Source organism: Pangasianodon hypophthalmus, chromosome 1 (genome assembly GCF_027358585.1).
Source record: "Pangasianodon hypophthalmus isolate fPanHyp1 chromosome 1, fPanHyp1.pri, whole genome shotgun sequence".
Taxonomy (NCBI): Eukaryota; Metazoa; Chordata; class Actinopteri; order Siluriformes; family Pangasiidae; genus Pangasianodon; species Pangasianodon hypophthalmus.
In genome coordinates this window covers 7,605,296-7,628,796 of record NC_069710.1, presented here as the reverse complement: position 1 = coordinate 7,628,796, position 23,501 = coordinate 7,605,296, and the positions used below count along the sequence as shown (strand labels likewise).

Below are 23,501 nucleotides of genomic sequence, written 5' to 3'. Positions count from 1 at the left end.
TCTGGTGCCAAAAGATTTGCAAGACGTGCATTCAAACAATGAAGAGTATGAATAAAAAGCCATTGTATCTGACAGCATGCTGATACACAGCAGTCCTTTGCAGACCATGACATGGATGGTCGCTTTAGCCAAAAGCCCTGTTTTGAAATAAATTGAGCAATATAATTCTGATATTATTATTAATATTATTAATTGGTTATGTAGACATTCCACAAGTTAATCATAGAAGATACATTTTTTAAATATTGTATAAAAATGTATTCACTATTGGTATCTAAATAAGTGTTTAATACTTAAATCTTTGTATTTAAGGACTACTTCATCATCCACTCTTAGATAATGGGACTTTAAATGAGTGCTTTATTTAAGGCAAGCACACTTGATTGGTGAAGAGGTTGCGGCAAGACTAGATTTGTCTTGGCTTGATATTACACAGTAAGACAAATATACCATATGTGCCTAATTAGAGTGATCCAGATCAGCCTTTTTCTCTCGATTATTTTTTTTCCCAATAAAATAAAAATTCACAAGCAGATTTTCTCATTCTAGAGGATTTCACTTGAATCCATTTCTTGACATTTAACCAAAAATAAGCAGTGTACATTACAGGTTAATGTGTTTAGCAATTATAAGTTCACAAAATTAAAACTTCCCAAAAGCCTGCTGAGACACACATGCAAAGATTTTGTGACTCATTAGTCGGGAAAAAGTCTGAAAGAGTCTTTGTCTCTTCAGCAGCAGCTCTAGGACAATGACTCTGAAGCTGAAAACGTCTAACCCAAGTTCTAGCTCCACACTCCAAAGTCATTTCTTCTACAATGAGACAAATTATAGATATCAGAAGCATCTTTGCCAAATGTTATACATCACTTCCAGACACACCATACACCACTGTAACTGTGAGTGTGTTTGTTGTGAGCTTAAACATCCTGTGTTTTTCAGGTTTATGTGTAGTATGAAACCAGCATAGGAAACAGGTACACATGGAATTTTTATAGCCCAATTATAAGAACTCCCTGGGCTATATTAAAGGAACCATGTTGCTGTCTGGATGAAGAAGATTACAGTAAGAGAGGAACGTTTGTGGCAACGTATCAAGTGAACACACAAAGTAAACGTGTCAATGTGCTGGAAAAGTCTCTCATGTCTCTGCTAAAGGCTCACTACCTCTCCGGCACACACGCTGATCCACAATCTGGTTAAAGTTCTCCGTCAGTCTCAGCGGATAGAAAGCAAACATTCAGCTGAGGCCACGTCTGTCCATATCACACGAGAAGACTTCCAGATCAGAAAGCATACAAGCATGAAAAGCCCATTTGTTTGGTGCTGGTTCTAATATATAAAATGCCAGATGCCTTTAACAGTGTAGTGGATAACGTGAACATATACTGTACAATAAACTAAGTATTTAGATAATGAAAAAAAAAACCTATCAAAAGATGAAACACTGCAAAGTAATGCATATTCTCACTTGCGTTAAGGCACAACAGTGTTTATGTTCTGCTTTATGAAATAAGTGTCTCCTACTTATTTTAGGAGACACATTTAGCACATATTGCATAGCTGTCCAATTAAAATGATTAAATACCATATTTCAAATAAAATACATATTGTACCTTAGACGTGTGTTCAAAAAATCTGATCCTCAATGCTAAATAAAGTGTAAAAAAAAACCTCTATATTCCATTATAGTGCATTTTATCCATATTAGAGATCTCTTATGCTCTATAATACTTTGAACAAACATATTTAAGTCTGATACACAATGGAAAAAATAAATAAATAATAATAATAATGAAGAAGAAGAAGAATACAAGTTCTCTCTTTCTTTTGCATAAATGACAAAATATTTTTATTGAATTCCCTGATTGACTACCTGTAAAGAGTAACAAAACAAACTGATTAGTTAGTACATTAACTGCAAGAATAACACAATGTTTGTGGTATTATTATTATTAGTAGTAGTAGGAGTAGGAGTAGAAGTAGAAGTAGGAGTAGGAGTAGTAGGAGTATCATTTTATCGTAATAAAAGTTTGGCCAACACCCGCATGTTCAATCAATCAAATTTCAAGTTGACAAGTAAAAGATTACACACACAATTCGGGGCTGGGAGTGAAAAAGGATGTAACAGTAGCAACTGCTTTTACTCTTCAAGTGCCACTTGATGAAAAATAATGACATTTTGACAGCTCTTTGGCTACTTAAGACTGTTTTAGACTTTAAAACAATGGCAACAGTTTCAGCTTTTAACGCAGAATTTAAGAAATGAGGCCGGAGGGAGCTGAATATACTAGACTGGACTGTACTAGACTTGTACATGGTCTGGTGTTTTATAGATTTAGAAGGAGCTGATCTTTCTAAAACCAACTAAAACTGTCACATAAATGCGAATAGATGTGAAATTTACCAAGGCGAAGGACAGACACTGATATATTATAATCAAGGATGGTGATGTTGAATTCTGTTTTTTTTAAAAGGTCTACTCTGTGTGAAGAGTTTTGTTCAAACGTAAATCTATTTATACACAAGTCCTCCATTTCATAGATCAGGTGTGTGGTCTAATGAACAGTTAAACCTACTTAATTAACTGTAAGTAGTCAGTTACCTGCAGCAAGGCAGACTGGCAGAAGCAGTCTGAAGATGAGTCCGCATACCATTTCAGAGGCCATATCTTCCACACCTTCAGCTTCATCAAATTGCCCACACCTCTGCTGTCTTTCTTTTAAACTCCTATAGACTTCTGATCAGAGCTCAAGTCCAGTCATCAAGCACAAGATAAGAGTGCATCATGCTCTTCTTGTCCTACCACATTAACTCCAGTGCTGGACCTTCACTGAGTCCTCATGAGGAAAGTTTTCTGTCCGGGTTTCTGCTCTTTTTTGCTCCACAGATCCAAATCCTCCCACACATCTGCAGCACACACTCTCAGTCTGTTTAATATGTGAGCTCGTGAGATGCCAGTGTAAAGGAGCCAAGTCCAGCTCCCAGGTTCTCCTCATGACCTGCTGACAGCAGAAATCATAGTCTCAGGTCCGAAAGTAAATACTAGTCTCAAGTAGTCCCTGCATGACAAACTCAAAGCTTCAAAACGTTCAAAATAAAGTTGCTTTAGACGCCCAAGCGCGTTGCTGGAGGTTTCCAGAGTAACACTCAGACCTTTAAGTGAGAGTCGTTTGGGAAACAGCTGTAGGAGAAATCCCTCTCAATCTCAACGCGCTCATCATTGAGAAAATGAACCGGACCAGCACGTGATTGACAGGCGGCTCAGCCAATCAAAAGAGGAGGAGAAACTCCGCGGCACCGCCTTCTGTTTTCCAGTGAGCTGCTGAAAGAAGCAAACAGCGGACTACTAATGTACTAAATATTAGGCCTGTGTGAGGACAGTAAGTCAATTAAGCTGCAGGTAGAATGCTAATTAGACACAGTGTTTACTGGTTAAGTGTTTAGTTGTAGCTGTAGTAGTAAACAATCTAGGACACAGTGTTAACACAGTGTTCACCATAACGCGACCGTTAGAGCCACAGCTGTGTTGACATGGAGTGTTGTGTATACGGTATAGCTGTTTTTCTTTTTTCTTTTTTTTTTTGCACAATAACACCAAATTTACCATATTCATAATCAGCCTATAAAATAATATCGAAACAAATGAAAAAACAAAATCCCAAATATACCACCAAACCCATTAAAAACATCCAAACTGAGCCTAAAAGCGCTAAATCTGGATGCTAATTAAAGGCTTCGCGACTCGTTTTAGTGAGTCGATTCTTTCGTTTGGCTTCTTTCGATTCACCACTAAAATCTGTATCCAGAAATAAATAAACAGTTATATAGGGTAAAGCTTCTATCACCGACCGTTACAGTAGCTGTACAGTATACATGTTCACTGTGTCATACTTCTGTTGTGTCCATAAAAACAGAAATACACTCCTTCTTGTGAAATCATATCAGTTTACCTAAACCCACATTTACGATTCACAATCTAGCTCAGTTTAAAATATCCCACCACACTGCTTCATTAATAACATGCATTGCAATACAGCAAAGAAAGAAAGAAAGAAATATCTTTAAAAAAACATGTGGCTCGTGCTTGTGAATCATTTTGCTCACACACCTAAAAGAGTCGTTCAAAAGGAACCGACTCTCAAGAGAATCGAAAGCTCTGTAGAGTCGATTTGCGAGAACATGCTGATTAAAGGAGAGAGCAAGAAACTGGTCAGAAAGTTAACCTTCCTCTAAAATCTTGAAAATTTATTCAAAATAATAGAGCATGGACCTGTATGCAAAGTGGCAGTTTAGTGTCTGTTTCAGATTATAGCTTATACTGCCCTTTTCTTGTAATAACTGTGTTTATTATTATTATTATTATTATTATTATTATTATTATTAATTTGACTTGCTTAAGAAAAGAAATGAAAGTGAAGTATACCGTGTAACATCCAGAAGAAGAGGAGCTCCACCTATCGGCTAAAGAGCAAATGACTAAATAAATTTGATTGCTGTGTGTAAACATATATTTAAAAGATCTGCTTTGAAATAATCAGTGTAAATCAGTGGTCTTGAGTAGTCCAGCTCCAGTATTACGCTCATCTGTGTGGCTCTTCTCACTAAACATGAAGATGTGAGCTTCCTGTGAAGCCACCAAAAGAAACACCAACCACAGCTGACTTCTGTGGGTGGAAACACCATGCTGATGAAAGGTCTGAGGAAAATGGCCAGATTGGTTTCAGCTTCCAGGAAGAATATAGTAACTCATATAATCACTCTTTACAACCATGGTGAGCAGAAGAGCATCTCAGTATGCACAAAACAGCAAACCTTGAAGTGGAAAGGCTTGTCACCTAAGAACAGGAATCTGAGGCTATCCTGGGCACAGGTTCACAAAAACTAGGCAGTTGAAGGTTAAAAAAAAACACCTGGGCTTTTTCTAATCTTCAACTGTCCAGTTTTGGTGAGTCAGGTTAGCCATGATAGCTTCAGATTCTTGTTCTTGGCTGACAGGCGTGGAACCTGATGTGGTCTTCTGCTGTTGTAGCTCATCCACCTCAAGGTTTGATGTGTTGTATGTTCTGAGACACTTTTCTGCTCACCACAGTTTTATAGAGTGCTTATTTTGTACCTACAATAGATTTTGTACCTCTGGGAGTTTTTCCTTGCCACCGTCACCACTGGCTTGCTCATTAGGGATAAATTCACAGTGATAAATTCAAATATTTACAATATATTTTTGTGAATCCATTTATTTCTGTAAAGCTGCTTTGTGACAATGTCCATTGTTAAAAGCGTTATACAAATAAAATTGAATTGAATTGAATTGTATTATTTGCGTTACTATAGACTTGCTGTTAGCTCAGACCAGTCTGGTCATTCTCCTCTGATCTCTCTCATCAACAAGATGTTTCAGCCTGAAGACCCTCTGCTCACAGGATGCTTTTTGTACCATTCTGTGTAAAACTGAGAGACTTGCATGTGAAAATCCCAGGAGATCTGCGGCTCCAACAAGCATGCCACGGTTAAGGTCACAGAGATCACACTTTTTTCCCCATTCTGATGTTTGATGTGAACATTAACTGAAACTCTTGACCTGTATCTCCATGATTTAATGCATTGTGCTGCTGCCACATGATTGACTGATTGGATAACTGCACGAGGCAGCAGGTGTACAGGCGTTCCTATTAAAGTGACTGGTGAGTGTCGTATATCAGGTACAGTATGTTAGTTGAAGGATGAGAGTAGCTCTTTTCCACAGACACTAGTTTCCTCCCACCTCCCAAAAATATGCTGGTAGAAAGCCTGAGCACTATAAATGTCCCCTCAGTGTAAATGAGTGTATGAGTGTGTGTGTGATGTGGCATCCCATGCCACCCATTGTTTTGAGGGACATGTGACTGTGACTGGAATAAAAGTGCTTAGCTGAGACAATTTAATGAATTCTTATCAACTTATCATCCATAAAGAATAAGCAAAGAATTAGTCATCAAACTTGTTAAACTGTCTTCAAACTTTATTTATAATTCAATTGAAACACACACTGGATATTGACTGTATGACCACCTGAAATTCATACAGGTGCTAACATTGTAGGCAATAAAAGAGCAGTACTATGTGTACATTAGTGTTCAGTTCACAACAAGATGGGATCAGTGAGGAATGCTCATCTAACATACACACACACACACACACACAGGTACTGCCCTGAAAGGAGACAAATTGTTATTTGTGTAGTGGCTCATTATAAAATTCATAAAAAGGTAAACCGTGAATATTAAAACAGCTTATCCCCTTCATGTGAGAGCCAAGTACACTAATGGCTGGTCACTCAAATTCAGATTAAAACTTTAATTACAGTTCAGTATTTACAGTCTACACCAAGGGTGTATAATCTTATCAATGGGTCTACCCATTGTCCTTTAAACACACAACAGTCTCTAGAGTTTACAGAGAATAGTGTGAAAAACAAAAAAACATCCAGTGAGCAGAAATTCTGAGGGCAGAAAGGCCTTGTTGTGTGTAGGTCAGTGGAGAATAGCCACACTGGTTCAAGCTGACTGGAGGGATATGGTAACTCTTTACAACAACTCTTGAGCAGAAAAGTATCCCTGATATACACTGATACATCACCAAGAAACCGAAATACATATGAGGCGGACGGGCTATAACAGCAGATCACATCAGGTTCTGCAACTGTCAGCCAAGAACAGGAATCTGAACACTGTCATGGGCACAGGATTACCGAAACTAGACAGCTGAAAATTGGAAAAGAACAAATTTTCTATGAACTGTTTTTGTTTTTTGCACCAGTTTGTGTAAACCTGAGAGACTGTTGCATGTGAAAAATTCCACATCATCAATTTTTGAAATACTCAAACTAGCCTATCTGGCACAAACAACCACGGTCAAAGTCACCAAGATCACATTCTTTCTTCATTCTGATGTTTGATGTGAACAATAACTGAAGCTGTTAATTTGTATCTGCATGATTTTGTGCATTGCGCTATGATTGGCTGATTAGATCATTCAAATTCACAGGCAAAGTAGTGGATTAGTCCATATGGAGTCTACATAAATGGAGCATGGGTTACTAAATGGTAAACTGTAATCATTGTAAGCTGTTACAGTGAATACAGTGAAAATTTCCTGAAAGTTGTTTGTGGTTGAACCATTTAATCCAAGTGAAATTACTCCTGAATGTTCTATCTACAGCGTCTATTTATTCACAGGTGCTGTGGCTTTACAGTATAGAGAATAATCCACTTCATATTCCTGCCACATGGTGAAGGCTTTATGGGAGCTACACTACGATTATTATGGTGCATTATTCACTATAATAAAATGCTGGACCCACAGCAGGGAACCTCAATTCCTTATATTCAGTGCTTTTTCATTTGCTACAGAAGAACATGTATGAAAAACACTCGTCTGTTCCAAACCTAGAGTAAATCTGAAGCTGTAGGAATACACTGAACTTTGTTGACCATGCAACACACAACACAGTAAACTACATAAGCAAAGATGTTCACACTGGTATTAATAAATAAACACAATAATGATAATTTTTTATATGTTTACATTATCTTTCATTTTGTGTCATTATACAGTGGTTACTTTTTCTTACATAAGTTAAAGCCTTAGATTACAAAAGACTTGTTTAATTCCTGAGTAAATACATGAATTGCATAATGGGACCTAGTTTCTAAAATCCTTACTAATGCTCAGGAATGTGCAGTGCAGTAAGTAATTAGGTTCAGTTTATTCACTCATATATTTCCTCAGGAAAAAGCACTGCAATATAAGGCATTACTGTAGTCCTCCGGTGGAGTGACGAAAAAAAATCAGAAACTCTATAAAAAAAGAGCATTGCATAAAAGACACTGCAGATAACATGGCAGGATTGTAGGGATTTGAGGTAAAAGGCTGAGATTTGCTGATGAAGGGCTCAAGGCTGGTCACTGGGTCAGGGGTCATCGTCATCACGCCCGTAGCTGATTGGCTTGAGCTGCTGGACGATGTAATCTGCTATCTCCTGGGAACCAGCAGCTACAACACGGCGGGACATGAGATCAAGAGGACCCCCTGGGAGAGAAGTGTATTAGTGTTTTAGCATTTACGTACACACAGAGTTTAATCAATGCAAGGACTCATAGATGATGGTGGCCCTGCCTTTCTACTGTCTATTTACATATTTGGCAGATGTTTTTAATTCCTGTCAATTTACAAGTGAAGCAGTGGAGGATTTAGGGCCTTAACCACAGAGCGACCACTGCTATAAACCATCAGTATACGACTTCCTCTCATCATGAAAAAGAAAACGTGATTGCATAATAAATCACTATACAAATACAAGATGTAGGAAGAATTATGCCCACGGTTATGTGTTGATGTATCACTTTCCTAAGCACAGAGAATTAAGGAGAAGGCAATATACCATTTTTAGATTGAACTCAAACAGGAATTATTATTATTATTATTATTTTTAAATACACAGTGAGGTCAAATCCCAAACAGCTTCATACTCATTATACACATGGTGTTGTAGATCCTACCTAGTGTTGCATATGACCAATGCAATGCCATTTGAGATGAATCTAAGAAAAGACAGTCTTCAATATGTGCCTCCTGGAAATGAACTACTTCCAAGTAAGATTTGTACTCGTACTATTTAATTAGAAAATGAATATGTAATTTAAAAGTATGGCAGAAATGGCTTGCAATTATTCAGACCTATTTTTCTAGACTGAGTGACATATGGGTCATTTGAATATGTAAATATTATGCAAGGAATAAAACAGGACAGAGAATGCTTAACTTGAAAATAATCAACGACGGGGTGATGTGATGGCACAAAGCAGAGTTTCTCTTACCAGCCTACCAGTGTTACTAAGAAACCAGAAAAAGCACAAACTCCTCTGGCAGAAAACTTACTGACTATTACAAAGCGCTGACATTGGAGACTCCTTCCATAAATATTAAATAAACATTATATAATATTACATAACATTACATTATAAACAAATATTAAATCTTCTTACAGAAAGCTTCATCATGTCAAAAATTACGTTTTTCTTTGTTAAATAACGGCACATTTTTTTAAACCTGTTTATTATTATGCTTAGATTATGTGGCATGTTCACCATACAAGTCCCTGTGAAGAAGCAGTTACTATGGAATTAATAACATATTAGTGCAGTAATATAACCCTGTGATGTGCATTATAGCCAGCACTATTTTTTACCAAAATTAACCAATGCCTTTTGACCAATCAGAGCTGAGAATTCAGCAGCACGGTGATAGAAGATTTAAATTTGTATTTAAACTGGCATTTTTTTTAATCATATTTAACAACAGTAGGACAAACCTCAGTTAATGTGCTAGTTTATTTTTTAGTAACAACCTACAGAAGAAAATGAATCTGACAAATTGTAGAAAACCAATACCCAATGTCACTGCCACTGTCAGTTATAGTGCAACCAGACAAGGCTGTCAAATCAGTGCAGCCAGTGTCACTAACAGTGGACAGTGTCTGAATGAGAAAGCGCTGGAACTGCTTTTTTTACTGAGCTCACGTCTCTCTAGATCAATGGAGTGACGTGGTCAGAGTCAATACACTGCAAATCAGACATCAGTGAAAACAACTCCCTTTACACAGATCTCCCAGATTTGCCTCTTTCCTCTCTAGCTTCTCACTCCCTCATACCTCTTCCTCTATCTCTTTCTCACAGACGGAGTGAGAGGTGAAGCATTTGGCTGACCACATGATCTTGACCTCACTGCCCTCTCCAACAGAAGCTCTTTGTGTACTCTCACACAACGTAGTCTGCCATGACACACTGCTGCCCACCTTCCATAAGGCCATAAGCCTGGCCTTGTAGGCTGTACAAATATCTCCAACAGAGACAAATATCTGGGATTGGAATAAAGTTTGTATTCAGTAAAGTATGAAGCAGATGTGAAAAGCTGTTTGATGTGATAATGTCGGTAGTGATTACCTCACACACAGAGGATTAATGTCTGAAAAGTTCATGTTCTCAAGTTAGATAAAGAGGTTCTTCCTATGTTCTAGCAGATCACAACGTAATCCCAGATGTCCACGTGATAGGGAGCAGGCCGTCATAACAGTGTGTTATGGCAACAAACTTATGGTGCTTTTTGAGCCCTCCATTAAAGACATAAAGGCTCTGGGATCCCTGCTATTTGCTGTACATTTATTGGAGAATACTGTATAAGGGATAATATAGTTTGTGTTGGAGGGCGGTGTAATAGGAAAACAATACACAATGAGGTGGCGAGATGTGGCCTGATGGGAAGCAGATTATTCCCCTATAACACAGGTGTTTTACTCTTCTTATACCACAGCATGTCATACTTTTCATATGTACATATTTACATTTAATGTTGTGGACTGTCCTCCAAAAAAGTTATCACTTACCTTATAGCAGCTATAAACAACAGTTCCCTCACCAGCCTCTCGTTTTTCTCTCTTGAAACTTGTCATGTCACCAAGAAACCATAAAGTGCAAAGGCCTCTGTCCTGAAGACTTTCCCATGTCAAACGAACAGACTTAAAGGAATAACTTTACCTCTGAATCTTACGAAGTACTGACACTGGAGACTCCTTCCATAAATGCTAACTCACAGAAAACCTCACCATTCAACAATTACACACATTTTATATCCATTTAGATGAAGCAGCCAACAAACAAGTCCCTGTGTATATTGTTACTATAGAAACGCTAATGTATTAGAATGAGCACATTAATATAAACCTGTCAGCTGCTGTTCCAAAAAAAAAAAAAAATTATCAACACCTTCTGACCAATGGGAATTGAGAACTCCACAGCACCGTAGTATAATGACACTATACCTCTTCATTATACTACACGTAACTGCAAATCACTTCCAATCACACCTTCTTGATATCAAGTGAAATATCTTAAAAAGGGTATTACAGATTCTGTCTGAATGAAGGGAATATCTGTCACACTAATCCAAAGCCTGGATGCTTTGGATCAAAAGCATTATGCATATCCACAACTGTAATAATGCTAACCAAATACGGCATTATTTATACGTGTGCAAATCCCAAACTAAATCCAACATCCTTTCAAGGAATTCACATAACACTAGCTATAAATAACTTGGCAGTAATATTTGCTATTTTACAGAATCAAATCAACATCATTCTGAATGGAAAAATCCAGTCACATTACTGCCAAATCTTTCTGTGTAAATATTATTTCTCATTTGGATTCTGGTCAAAATCAAGTTTGTGGTAATCGAGAGAGCATGCTTTAGTTTAAACAGGAAGTGAAATGTTTGTCTGAAAAGTCAGTTTAATAATTCTGTGGTGTGCAGTATAAGAAAGAGTGTGCTGACCTGTGGTGTCGATCACACAGCCGCCTGCTTCAGTGATGATAAGTGCTGCTGCAGCGATGTCCCAGCAGTGCAGACCATATTGGTAGTAAGCCTCGGCTGCTCCGGACGCAACCTGACAGAGTGCTAGAGTTGAGCTGCCTATGATCCTCACTCTGAGCACACCCAAACACACAAATGAGCCTGGTGTAAGACAGCTGGTGAAAAATCAAAATCACAACCCCCACCCCCCTTCACACGACAGCTACAGTTCCAACCAGGGAGGGTAAAGGCAAACATGTGCTTCCTCCTAGACACTCATAGCCAACCGCAGCATCTTTTCAAACTGCTGCTCATACTGCATCACAGGGCAGTGTAACACACTCAGTGGAAACCACTGTCTACCCTGTTCTGCATATATGAGCTCATAGATGCACATGACTGATTAGTGTCACTGTGATTGACAGGGGAGTGAAAGTACACTATATGGCCAATAGTTTATGGTCACCTGACCATCACTCCCATATCTGAGTCTTCTCCAAACTGTTGCCACAAAGTTGGAAGCACACAATTACACCGAATGTCTCTTACAATTTTACCTTCACTGGAACTAAGAGGCCCAAACATGTTCCAGCATGACAATGCCCCTGTGCACAAAGCGAGCTCCATGAAGACATGGTTTGCCAAGGTTGGTGTGGAGGAACTCGAGTGTCCTGCACAGAGCCCTGACCTCAACCCCGCTGAACATCTTTGGGATGAATTGGAACACCGACTGCACCCCAGGTCTTCTTGCCCGACATCAGTGCCTGACCTCACTAACGCTCTTGTGGTTGAATGGACAAATCCCCACAGCCACACTCCAAAATCTAGGGGAAAGCCTTCCTAGGAGAGTGGAGGTTATTACAACAGCAAAGGGGGACTAAATCTGAAATGGGATGTTCAATAAGCAAATATGAATGTGATGGTCAGGTGTCTGCAAACGTTTGGCCGTATAGTGTATATCATCCCTGCTATCCAGAGATAATGGCTGATTTTGCTCTCTTAACCCTGCGGCCACAAATGGCGATAGCATCATTAGGATTCGAACTCGCAATGATAGGGTCGATGCTTTTCTGTTGCGCCACTCAGAAAGGGAAACATATAATACTATAATACTATACAACAATGATAAATTACAAGACATGACTGAGACTTTATATCATAATTAACTTACCAAAAATACTCGATATTTAACTCAATATTCAACTCCAATATCTACAGCAGACAAGTGTAAATGAAGTTGCCAATGATGGTACCAATAATTAAGTTATACACTCATTCAAGCTATACACTCAATTTGTTTATAATTACTTTCTTTATGAATTAGGAATTGTTAAATAAAAGCTCATATTCCACTTAATTTCTGTGAACATGAAAAATCATTTAAAATGTCGATCACAGGCCCCTGAATCGATCAAATCGCTGTAGTCATTGAGGTATCAGCAAATATCGAATCGCTGGCTAAAAGAATCGATATTACATTGTAGATCGTCATGAAACTTGCAATTTAAAGCCCTAGTTACTAACTAACTAACATAACACCAATATTCAACCCAGTCTAATGTTCTTTTGCTTGTCCAGAGTGTTATGTATCACTGATAAGAAATAAAACATGATAGGGCTAGGAAAGTAATTAACAACGAGTGTATTCCTCTTATATCACAACAATTTGTGATTGCACATTTAATTTATTAAACACTGACATAGTGCATGTTTTAACGATTTATAGTTAATGCTGTGGAATGTCCGAGGTCAATTCCTGTTATCACTCATGCAGCAGCAGCCACTCACTTTTCTCTTTCTTCAAGTTAATAAAACAAAAAAAACAAAAAAAAAAAGAAAGTGCAAAGCCCTCTATCCTGAAGACTTTCTCATGTTAAAAGCTTAAAGTTACAGCTTTACCTTTGTGACAAAGTGCTGACATGGGAGACTCCATATAAATATTAGAACGAGCAGATTAATATGGGAGTGCAGTAATATAAACCTATGAATTCAACTACACTGCAAAAAAAAAGTCATCTTAGCAAGTGAAAATATTCTGAATATAGTCAAATTTATATAGTATTATAAGATTACAATAAACCAAAAATAAGATAATTAAACCTATTTCTGGACATTATTACTCATTTCAAGCTTGTAGTTTTTCTTACTCTATTGGCAAATAATTTTGCTTTGTTTTAGAAATAAATGTTTAAAATCAGTAAGATTATCTGCCAATAGAAGAAGCCTATTTCAAGCCTGAAATGAGTACATATGGCTTGAAATAGGTTTAATAATCTTATATTTGGTTTATTGTAATCTTATAATAGGAAATATTATTTCTATTTTCAAGGTATTTTCACATGCTAAGATGACATTTTTTGCAGTGTACAGCCAGAACATGTCTGAGCTGCTGATATAGAAGATGAATCAACACCTTCTGACCAATCAGAAATGAAAAGTCAACAGCACTGTGGCTTAATGACAAATAATACATCTATATAAGTTCTGGCAAACGTAGCCCGAGAGGGACAAGGTGAAATAAAAGTGTTAAATGACTGGTGATTTGTGATTTGTTTTTGTCCCATTCTCTGGGAGACATGGATTGTCAAGATCAGGAAATGTAAAGATAAAGTAAAGATCAACCATATGGTGCTTTTCAGAAATGTATTTTTTCATATGGAAGTATTAGCATCTTTTGGCACAAATAAACGTGTCTCACCCGTGGACTGGTGTACTCAGCAGCTGCTTCATATTCCCCAAAAAGACATCCAGTGTGAGAGGATCTCGCTTTGCCCCAATCTCTGTTAGAATGAGAGCTTTGGAAACATCTGAGAAAAAGAGGAGGAATGGGTCATTTGGGAAGATTTCATTTGCACACATATTTCAAAACAGTTTATTTTCACACAGATCTAAAAAAAAACAACAGCTAATTAAGACCATGGCAATGAACAACCTTTAGAAAAAAATAGAGAGAATTCAAAAAGATAGCACCAACCTTTCTCCTTTGAAACGTGGAGTCGGACTCCATTGCAGAATGCCCCGTGACCTCTCCTGCCTGTGTATAACGTTCCATCAAAACAGTGGTATATGACACCGAACTCCAGCTGCAAATTAGTGAAGTACAAATGATCATTCTGTATATTTTCTATAATAGAAAACATAAAAACCTACAGAGCACATGCAGTGACTGACAATCATCACAAATCCACCCGGATGTCTACTGTTAAAAGTGAAGCTATATTTATGTTATTGGGGTTTTGGCATTGATCTACCTGTTTCTTTACTGCAAAGCCAATGCTTACTGCAACCATGGGAAAACTGCAAATTAAATATCATGTATTTTAAATGAAGCCATGTTCCTGAAATTAATAATTAATTAGTTGGCGGTCTCAACTATAGTACTGCACATTATGTACCTGTGAACAAAATTACAGGTGCCATCAATAGGATCTATTATCCATGTAGGGTTATCTGTGAGAACACACTTCTCTCCTGCAGCAGACGATTCCTCTCCAATAAACCTGAAATGAAGCGAAAACAATCTGTAAAACAATCTCTATCGTTCTATTAAACTGATATTTCCAGCAATAGACTGTGTCATATTATTTTTCAAACTTCACATAGAGTATACCTATACTGTATATTTACAATACTGTCATTCAATACCAACATATTTACAACACATAACAAAAGAATGATTTTTTATATATATAATATAAAATTACACAGTACTGAAGTACCAATTAGGCGTACCATGGAACAACTACAGAACAAAAATATGTGGCGCAATATGACACGATATGTGTGATTCAGTACTGTGCAAATTTCTGAAAGAAAGACGTGCTAGCTATAAGGATGCATCACTGGGCACGGAAAACCCTCCTTCACTGACAGTAATAGGCACAGAAGTCATGCCTCCTTCACTGGGACTGACACACACAGAGACCACACCTCCTTCACTGGGACTGACAAGCACAGAGACCACGCCTCCTTCACTGGGACTGACACACACAGAGACCACGCCTCCTTCACTGGGACTGACACACACAGAGACCACACCTCCTTCACTGGGACTGACACACACACAGAGACCACACCTCCTTCACTGGGACTGACACACACAGAGACCACGCCTCCTTCACTGGGACTGACACACACAGAAGCCACGCCTCCTTTACTGGGATTGACAGACACAGAGGCCACGCCTCCTTTACTGGGACTGACACACACAGAGGCCACGCCTCCTTTACTGGGATTGACAGACACAGAGGCCACGACTCCTTCACTAGGACTGACACATACAGAGGCCACGCCTCCTTCACTGGGACTGACACATACAGGGGCCACGCCTCCTTCACTGGGACTGAAAAGCACAGAGGCCACACCTCCTTCACTGGACTGACAAGCACAGAAGCCCCGCCTCTTTCACTGGGACTGACAGACACAGAGGTCACACCTCCTTCAGTGGGACTGACAGACACAGAGGCCACACCTCCTTCAGTGGGACTGACAGACACAGAGGCCACACCTCCTTCACTGGGACTGACACACACAGAAGCCCCGCCTCTTTCACTGGGACTGACAGACACAGAGGTCACACCTCCTTCAGTGGGACTGACAGACACAGAGGCCACACCTCCTTCACTGGGACTGACACACACAGAGGCCACGCCTCCTTCACTGGGACTGACACATACAGGGGCCACGCCTCCTTTACTGGGACTGACAGACACAGAGGCCACACCTCCTTCACTGGGACTGTCAGCTCAGAGTTCTCTTGTATGTTCTACCTGTGTGAGGGAAACTTCTCCCTGAGTGTGGAGATGATCAGCTCCTCCACGTGCTGGTCAGCCTCTGTCACCAGGTCTGTAGGAGTGCTTTTACTGCTCACACGCTTCTCTTGCATCACGGACACGCGGACCATCTGAGAGGGAGAGAGGACCACTACACAAATTATCTGCAACCACACTTTACCAAACTTACACACTAGAGATTGGTAGGGAATTGGTTTTGATACAGTGAGAATGTCAACTAATATTAGCCAATGTTTACAGCTTTAATGTGGAAAAAGTGGGATCAGTGCATTCCTAACTACCACGTCAGGATCACTGCTGTGCTGAGAATAGTCCATCTCGCATAATATCTGGTTTGTGGTGATCCTATGGTGATCCCGCTCCATTAATGGACAAATTCTAAACATTAAACTTTGAAATGAGGTCTAATTCGATTGCATATAACAGAGCATAGCCAAATCACCTGGGAATTCTGGTTTGTACACTACAGTTTAATGGTAAGCAACAACCATCATTTTATCACATTGCAAAAATAGGTTTTGTATTACTGCATTTCAATCAAAGAATTCGCTGTAATGACTCGGGCTGTGGTTATAATCAGTATTAGGGGGTCCTTCGTAGAGAATCGCATGAACGCGGACCAAGACAATACTTGTAAACATTATGCTTTTGTGTCTTGAGACTACTAGTGAGAAAGCTGCACCCCCTCTATTGGATGAATGATGAATTGCTATATATAATTTTTTTCTCATCTCATTGTCATCACGTGCCCATTGGCCCCACAAGCTGAAAACACCTAGAAGAAGAAGAAGGAGGAGAAAGAAAGAAAATTACCCATATCATTATTCACTATGAACTGCAAGGTGCATTATTTTGCATGTGTTCACGGTGTGTGTGTGTATTCACTACTGTGTGTGTGCACCTGGATAGGTTAAACGCAGAGCACAAATTCCGAGTATGGGTCACCATACTTCGCCACACATCACTTCACTTTCACTTTCATTTATTTTAAACAAGACCTTCAGACATTATTACACATGGCAAAAAACATAACTAGTGCACTACATAGCAAAAAAAATATAGTTATTTATGGACCAGTGTTACCAAATTAGAAACCTTGTCACTAGATTTGGAGACATTTTGACTATTTCTTACGACTTACTACTACTACTGCTTCTTTTTTGTCTATGTTATTGATAGGAAATGTAATAATTTGTAAATATGTAAATGATTAGCTTGTGATGCCATGAACAAAAATTATGTTTTCTATGAAAAAACAAGTTATAATTGCTATAAATAACAAGTTATAAAAAGTTGACAGGAACTAACTTGTCTCGCAGACATTCCACAACATTATATGTAACTATCAACCTCTACAATGGTAGAGGTGCGTTGTTCATGAGTAAATTAAACAGTGCGTTGTTCATGAGTAAATTAAACAGTGCATTGTTCATGAGTAAATTAAACATTGTAATTGTTCACAAATCACAGTGGTATAAGAGGAATAACACACTACAGACTGTGGGGCTATACAAAAATAATACACTTCGCATCGTGTTATGCCGCATCACACCACCCTGGCGTGGATTATTTTGTATAACTGCGCAGCACCTTTTGTTGTGTGTTATTCCTTACTTATTTTCTATTCTAATGAAACTCTATTCTGTTCTCTTCCACTGTAAGTATCTCCATAAAATCCTACTTCTTCATGTAACACATTTTGATATGCAACCAATTAACCAATCTGACTATATGGAAATTACTCTAAGGCGTCATCTGGCGCCTTTTAGCGACTTTTTGAGTGTGCATTAGATACTTTCCCCTGAAAAGAGTTGGTAACTCTGTTTCAGACATGCAGTCTGTCTTGCATAGGCCAGCCTGTATAATTTGGTCTGTAGAGGAACTGTGGTATTGTCAGCGGAAACCTGACCTTGTTTACATTCTGCCTCTTATCAGAAGAAACACAAGGGTTATTTATATCACAGGAAAGAGAGAGAGAGAGAGAGAGAGAGAGAAAGAGTGTGCGTTTATATCAGCAGCAGCAAAAGGTCAACTGTAATGTAGTCTGTAATAGATGTAAGCATGACATGAGACATGTATATCAGAATGTAAATAGGTATAACATGTTCATAACAGTTCCTGTGCGCATATTGTAGCATTAGTCGCTTGGAAAGTGAGAGATCTGAAACTCGAGTGTGTGTTATATTATTGCACCACTTTTTTTCCCCCATGAAGAGCACAGCAGCCAGTGCTCGGGTGATGTTTTATCTGGTAACAGAACATCTAATATAGGTTCCTGTGTGCTAAATAAATGCCTATGTATGTTTTATCACGTTTAACGTAGTGTGTGTTTGGAGCAGTGTGTGTGGTGTTTGGAGTGGTGTGTATTGGTGTTTGGAGCAGAGTGTGTTTGGTGTTTGGAGTGTTGTGTATTGGTGTTTGGAGCAGAGTGTGTTTGGTGTTTGGAGTGTTGTGTATTGGTGTTTGGAGCAGTGTGTGTGGTGTTTGGAGTGGTGTGTATTGGTATTTGGAACAGTGTGTATGTATATCGGTGTTAGGAGCGGTAATGTGTATATATTGGTGTTTGGAGTGGTTTTGTGTGTATACTGGTATTTGGAGTGCTGTGTGTATACTGGTGTTTGGAGTGGTTATGTGTGTATACTGGTATTTGGAGTGCTGTGTGTATACTGGTGTTTGGAGTGGTTGTGTGTGTATACTGGTATTTGGAGTGCTGTGTGTATATTGGTGTTTGAAGAGGTTTGTGTGTGTGTATACTGGTGTTCGGAGCAGTTTGTGTGTATACTGGTGTTTGGGGCAGTAATGTGTGTATATTGGTGTTAGGAGCGGTAATGTGTATATATCGGTGCTTGGAGCGGTAATGTGTATATATCGGTGTTTGGAGCGGTAATGTGTATATATTGGTGTTAGGAGCGGTAATGTGTATATATTGGTGTTAGGAGCGGTAATGTGTATATATTGGTGTTAGGAGCGGTAATGTGTATATATTGGTGTTAGGAGCGGTAATGTGTATATATTGGTGTTTGGAACGGTAATATGTATATATTGGTGATTGGAGCGGTAATGTGTATATATTGGTGATTGGAGCGGTAATGTGTATATATTGATGATTGGAGCGGTAATGTGTATATATCGGTGTTAGGAGCGGTGTGTGTGTGTGTATGTTTAGGTGTTAGGAGCGGTAATGTGTGTGTGTATGTTTAGGTGTTAGGAGCGGTAATGTGTGTGTGTATGTTTAGGTGTTAGGAGCGGTAATGTGTATATATCGGTGTTTGGAGCGGTAATGTGTATATATCGGTGTTTGGAGCGGTAATGTGTATATATCGGTGTTTGGAGCGGTAATGTGTATATATTGGTGTTTGGAACGGTAATATGTATATATTGGTGATTGGAGCGGTAATGTGTATATATTGATGATTGGAGCGGTAATGTGTATATATCGGTGTTAGGAGCGGTGTGTGTGTGTGTATGTTTAGGTGTTAGGAGCGGTAATGTGTGTGTGTATGTTTAGGTGTTAGGAGCGGTAATGTGTGTGTGTATGTTTAGGTGTTAGGAGCGGTAATGTGTATATATCGGTGTTTGGAGTGGTAATGTGTATATATCGGTGTTTGGAGCGGTAATGTGTATATATCGGTGTTTGGAGCGGTAATGTGTATATATCGGTGTTTGGAGCGGTAATGTGTATATATTGGTGTTTGGAACGGTAATATGTATATATTGGTGATTGGAGCGGTAATATGTATATATCGGTGATTGGAGCGGTAATGTGTATATATCGGTGTTTGGAGCGGTAATGTGTATATATCGGTGTTTGGAGCGGTAATGTGTATATATCGGTGTTTGGAGCGGTAATGTGTATATATCGGTGTTTGGAGCGGTAATGTGTATATATCGGTGTCAGGAGCGGTAATGTGTATATATCGGTGTCAGGAGCGGTAATGTGTATATATTGGTGTCAGGAGCGGTAATGTGTATATATCGGTGATTGGAGCGGTAATGTGTATATATCGGTGTCAGGAGCGGTAATGTGTATATATCGGTGTTAGGAGCGGTAATGTGTATATATTGGTGTTAGGAGCGGTAATGTGTGTATATTGGTGATTGGAGCGGTAATGTGTATATATCGGTGTTAGGAGCGGTAATGTGTGTATATTGGTGATTGGAGCGGTAATGTGTATATATCGGTGTTAGGAGCGGTGTGTGTGTGTGTGTGTTTAGGTGTTAGGAGCGGTAATGTGTGTATATTGGTGTTAGGAGGGTTGTGTGTATATATCGGTGTTAGGAGCGGTGTGTGTGTGTGTATGTTTAGGTGTTAGGAGCGGTAATGTGTATATATCGGTGTTAGGAGCGGTGTGTGTGTGTGTGTTTAGGTGTTAGGAGCGGTAATGTGTATATATCGGTGTTAGGAGCGGTGTGTGTGTGTGTGTATGTTTAGGTGTTAGGAGCGGTAATGTGTATATATCGGTGTTAGGAGCGGTAATGTGTATATATCGGTGTTTGGAGCGGTAATGTGTATATATCGGTGTTAGGAGCGGTAATGTGTATATATCGGTGTTTGGAGCGGTAATGTGTATATATCGGTGTTTGGAGCGGTAATGTGTATATATCGGTGTTAGGAGCGGTAATGTGTATATATCGGTGTTTGGAGCGGTAATGTGTATATATCGGTGTTTGGAGCGGTAATGTGTATATATCGGTGTTTGGAGCGGTAATGTGTATATATCGGTGTTAGGAGCGGTAATGTGTATATATCGGTGTTTGGAGCGGTAATGTGTATATATCGGTGTTAGGAGCGGTAATGTGTATATATCGGTGTTTGGAGCGGTAATGTGTATATATCGGTGTTTGGAGCGGTAATGTGTATATATCGGTGTTTGGAGCGGTAATGTGTATGTATCGGTGTTAGGAGCGGTAATGTGTATGTATCGGTGTTTGGAGCGGTAATGTGTATGTATCGGTGTTAGGAGCGGTAATGTGTATGTATCGGTGTTAGGAGCGGTAATGTGTATATATCGGTGTTAGGAGCGGTAATGTGTATGTATCGGTGTTTGGAGCGGTAATGTGTATGTATCGGTGTTAGGAGCGGTAATGTGGATATATCGGTGTTTGGAGCGGTAATGTGTATATATCGGTGTTAGGAGCGGTAATGTGGATATATCGGTGTTTGGAGCGGTAATGTGTATATATCGGTGTTAGGAGCGGTAATGTGGATATATCGGTGTTTGGAGCGGTAATGTGTATATATCGGTGTTTGGAGCGGTAACGTGGATATATCGGTGTTTGGAGCGGTAACGTGTATATATCGGTGTTTGGAGCGGTAACGTGTATATATCGGTGTTTGGAGCGGTAACGTGTATATATCGGTGTTTGGAGCGGTAACGTGTATATATCGGTGTTTGGAGCGGTAACGTGTATATATCGGTGTTAGGAGCGGTAACGTGTATATATCGGTGTTTGGAGCGGTAACGTGTATATATCGGTGTTTGGAGCGGTAACGTGTATATATCGGTGTTTGGAGCGGTAACGTGTATATATCGGTGTTAGGAGCGGTAATGTGTATGTATCGGTGTTTGGAGCGGTAATGTGTATGTATCGGTGTTAGGAGCGGTAATGTGTATGTATCGGTGTTTGGAGCGGTAATGTGTATGTATCGGTGTTAGGAGCGGTAATGTGTATGTATCGGTGTTTGGAGCGGTAATGTGTATATATCGGTGTTTGGAGCGGTAATGTGTATATATCGGTGTTAGGAGCGGTAATGTGGATATATCGGTGTTTGGAGCGGTAATGTGTATATATCGGTGTTTGGAGCGGTAATGTGTATATATCGGTGTTAGGAGCGGTAATGTGGATATATCGGTGTTTGGAGCGGTAATGTGTATATATCGGTGTTTGGAGCGGTAATGTGGATATATCGGTGTTTGGAGCGGTAATGTGTATATATCGGTGTTTGGAGCGGTAATGTGTATATATCGGTGTTAGGAGCGGTAATGTGTATATATCGGTGTTTGGAGCGGTAATGTGTATATATCGGTGTTTGGAGCGGTAACGTGTATATATCGGTGTTAGGAGCGGTAATGTGTATATATCGGTGTTTGGAGCGGTAATGTGTATATATCGGTGTTAGGAGCGGTGTGTGTGTGTGTGTATGTTTAGGTGTTAGGAGCGGTAATGTGTGTATATTGGTGTTAGGAGGGTTGTGTGTATATATCGGTGTTAGGAGCGGTGTGTGTGTGTGTGTATGTTTAGGTGTTAGGAGCGGTAATGTGTATATATCGGTGTTAGGAGCGGTGTGTGTGTGTGTGTGTGTGTTTAGGTGTTAGGAGCGGTAATGTGTATATATCGGTGTTAGGAGCGGTGTGTGTGTGTGTGTGTGTGTGTGTTTAGGTGTTAGGAGCGGTAATGTGTATATATCGGTGTTAGGAGCGGTGTGTGTGTGTGTGTGTTTAGGTGTTAGGAGCGGTAATGTGTATATATCGGTGTTAGGAGCGGTGTGTGTGTGTGTGTGTGTGTGTGTTTAGGTGTTAGGAGCGGTAATGTGTATATATCGGTGTTAGGAGCGGTGTGTGTGTGTGTGTTTAGGTGTTAGGAGCGGTAATGTGTGTGCTACCTGGCCGGCTCTGAGCGCTGTCCTCACGGCCACATCCAGGCACTCGGCCCAGCTCTCTGCCTCCGTGTCCGAGCTCATGGCGGAAACTGAGCGGATTACTAGCGGAAACAGCGGCAGTGTGTCTCCCTGCTCATGCTGAACCGCTTCGGGGTGGTGGACAGGGTTTCCACGGTGACTTTAAAGCAGTATGGAGTCCTGACGTGGATGTGCTAGTGTTAGTCCTGCTGTGTGTGTGTATGTGTGTATGTGTGTGTTTCACCTCTGCGCGGTCAGTGATGGCGACTTGCTACACTAACACACCGGAATTAAGAATGGATAGAGATAAGGTTTTTGTTTTTTTGTTTTTAACGAACATAAACCTGTATCCTACTCAGTAAATCCTATAGAAGTACAATATCGCGTACATGAATGAAAGGCTTCTACGCCCTCTATAGTGCACTATCTGTCCTGTAGAGAGTCATTTGGGATTAAGCCTAGAGGTTTACATTTAACATGTAACTGCAGCAAGCGGCCAGGGAATTAATAAATACATAATAAATGCTCATATAGAAATAAAAATGCTCATATAGACATGAAAACAAAGTTGTTACACTGAAATTAAAACTATAAATAAATAAAATAACATTTTTGCTCAGGATTTTTATTGCTAAATATTAGTTTTGTTTTTGTTATTAAAATGCTAAATATTATTGTTACTACGTATTTTGTATATTGGG

At 39.4% G+C, this 23,501-nt stretch overlaps 2 protein-coding genes across 6 annotated transcripts in view; both read right to left on the bottom strand.

The window, feature by feature from the left end:
- LOC113526703 (piezo-type mechanosensitive ion channel component 2) overlaps positions 1-3,938 on the bottom strand; it is a 127,787-nt gene extending 123,849 nt beyond the window's left edge. For 2 of the 4 annotated variants that reach the window (XM_026913993.3, XM_026913994.3), the window contains exon 1: positions 2,606-3,938. In XM_026913993.3, the coding sequence (XP_026769794.3) occupies positions 2,606-2,669 (64 nt within the window). In that variant the 5' untranslated portion in view covers positions 2,670-3,938. The remainder of the gene's footprint in view (positions 1-2,605) is intronic. The other 2 variants (XM_026913991.3, XM_026913992.3) reach the window with 2 other exon arrangements.
- A 2,033-nt stretch (positions 3,939-5,971) lies between these two features.
- On the bottom strand, positions 5,972-23,247 carry impa2 (inositol monophosphatase 2). 2 transcript variants are annotated; one of them, XM_034302924.2, is made up of 8 exons: positions 22,786-23,247; positions 16,158-16,311; positions 14,784-14,888; positions 14,640-14,685; positions 14,363-14,471; positions 14,087-14,195; positions 11,371-11,522; positions 5,972-8,070 (listed from the first exon to the last, which is right to left on the bottom strand). In XM_034302924.2, the coding sequence occupies exons 2-8, from the start codon at positions 16,289-16,291 to the stop codon at positions 7,952-7,954; spliced, it is 774 nt and encodes a 257-aa protein (XP_034158815.1). In that variant the 5' UTR covers positions 16,292-16,311; positions 22,786-23,247; the 3' UTR covers positions 5,972-7,951. The 2 variants fall into 2 exon arrangements, with proteins under 2 accessions (XP_034158815.1, XP_026769797.1); XM_026913996.3 differs by having other exon boundaries at positions 16,158-16,291; positions 22,786-23,245.
- Between the last annotated feature and the right edge of the window lie 254 nt (positions 23,248-23,501).

Coding starts and splice junctions, on each gene's coding strand:
- impa2 (XM_026913996.3), bottom strand. CDS start 22,863: ATGAGCTCGGACACGGAGGCAGAGAGCTGGGCCGAGTGCCTGGATGTG. Junction 14,472..14,639: donor GCTTTGCAGTAAAGAAACAG/GTAGATCAATGC, acceptor ACTAATTTGCAG/CTGGAGTTCGGTGTCATATA. Junction 8,071..11,370: donor CTGTGTGATCGACACCACAG/GTCAGCACACTC, acceptor CTTCTCTCCCAG/GGGGTCCTCTTGATCTCATG.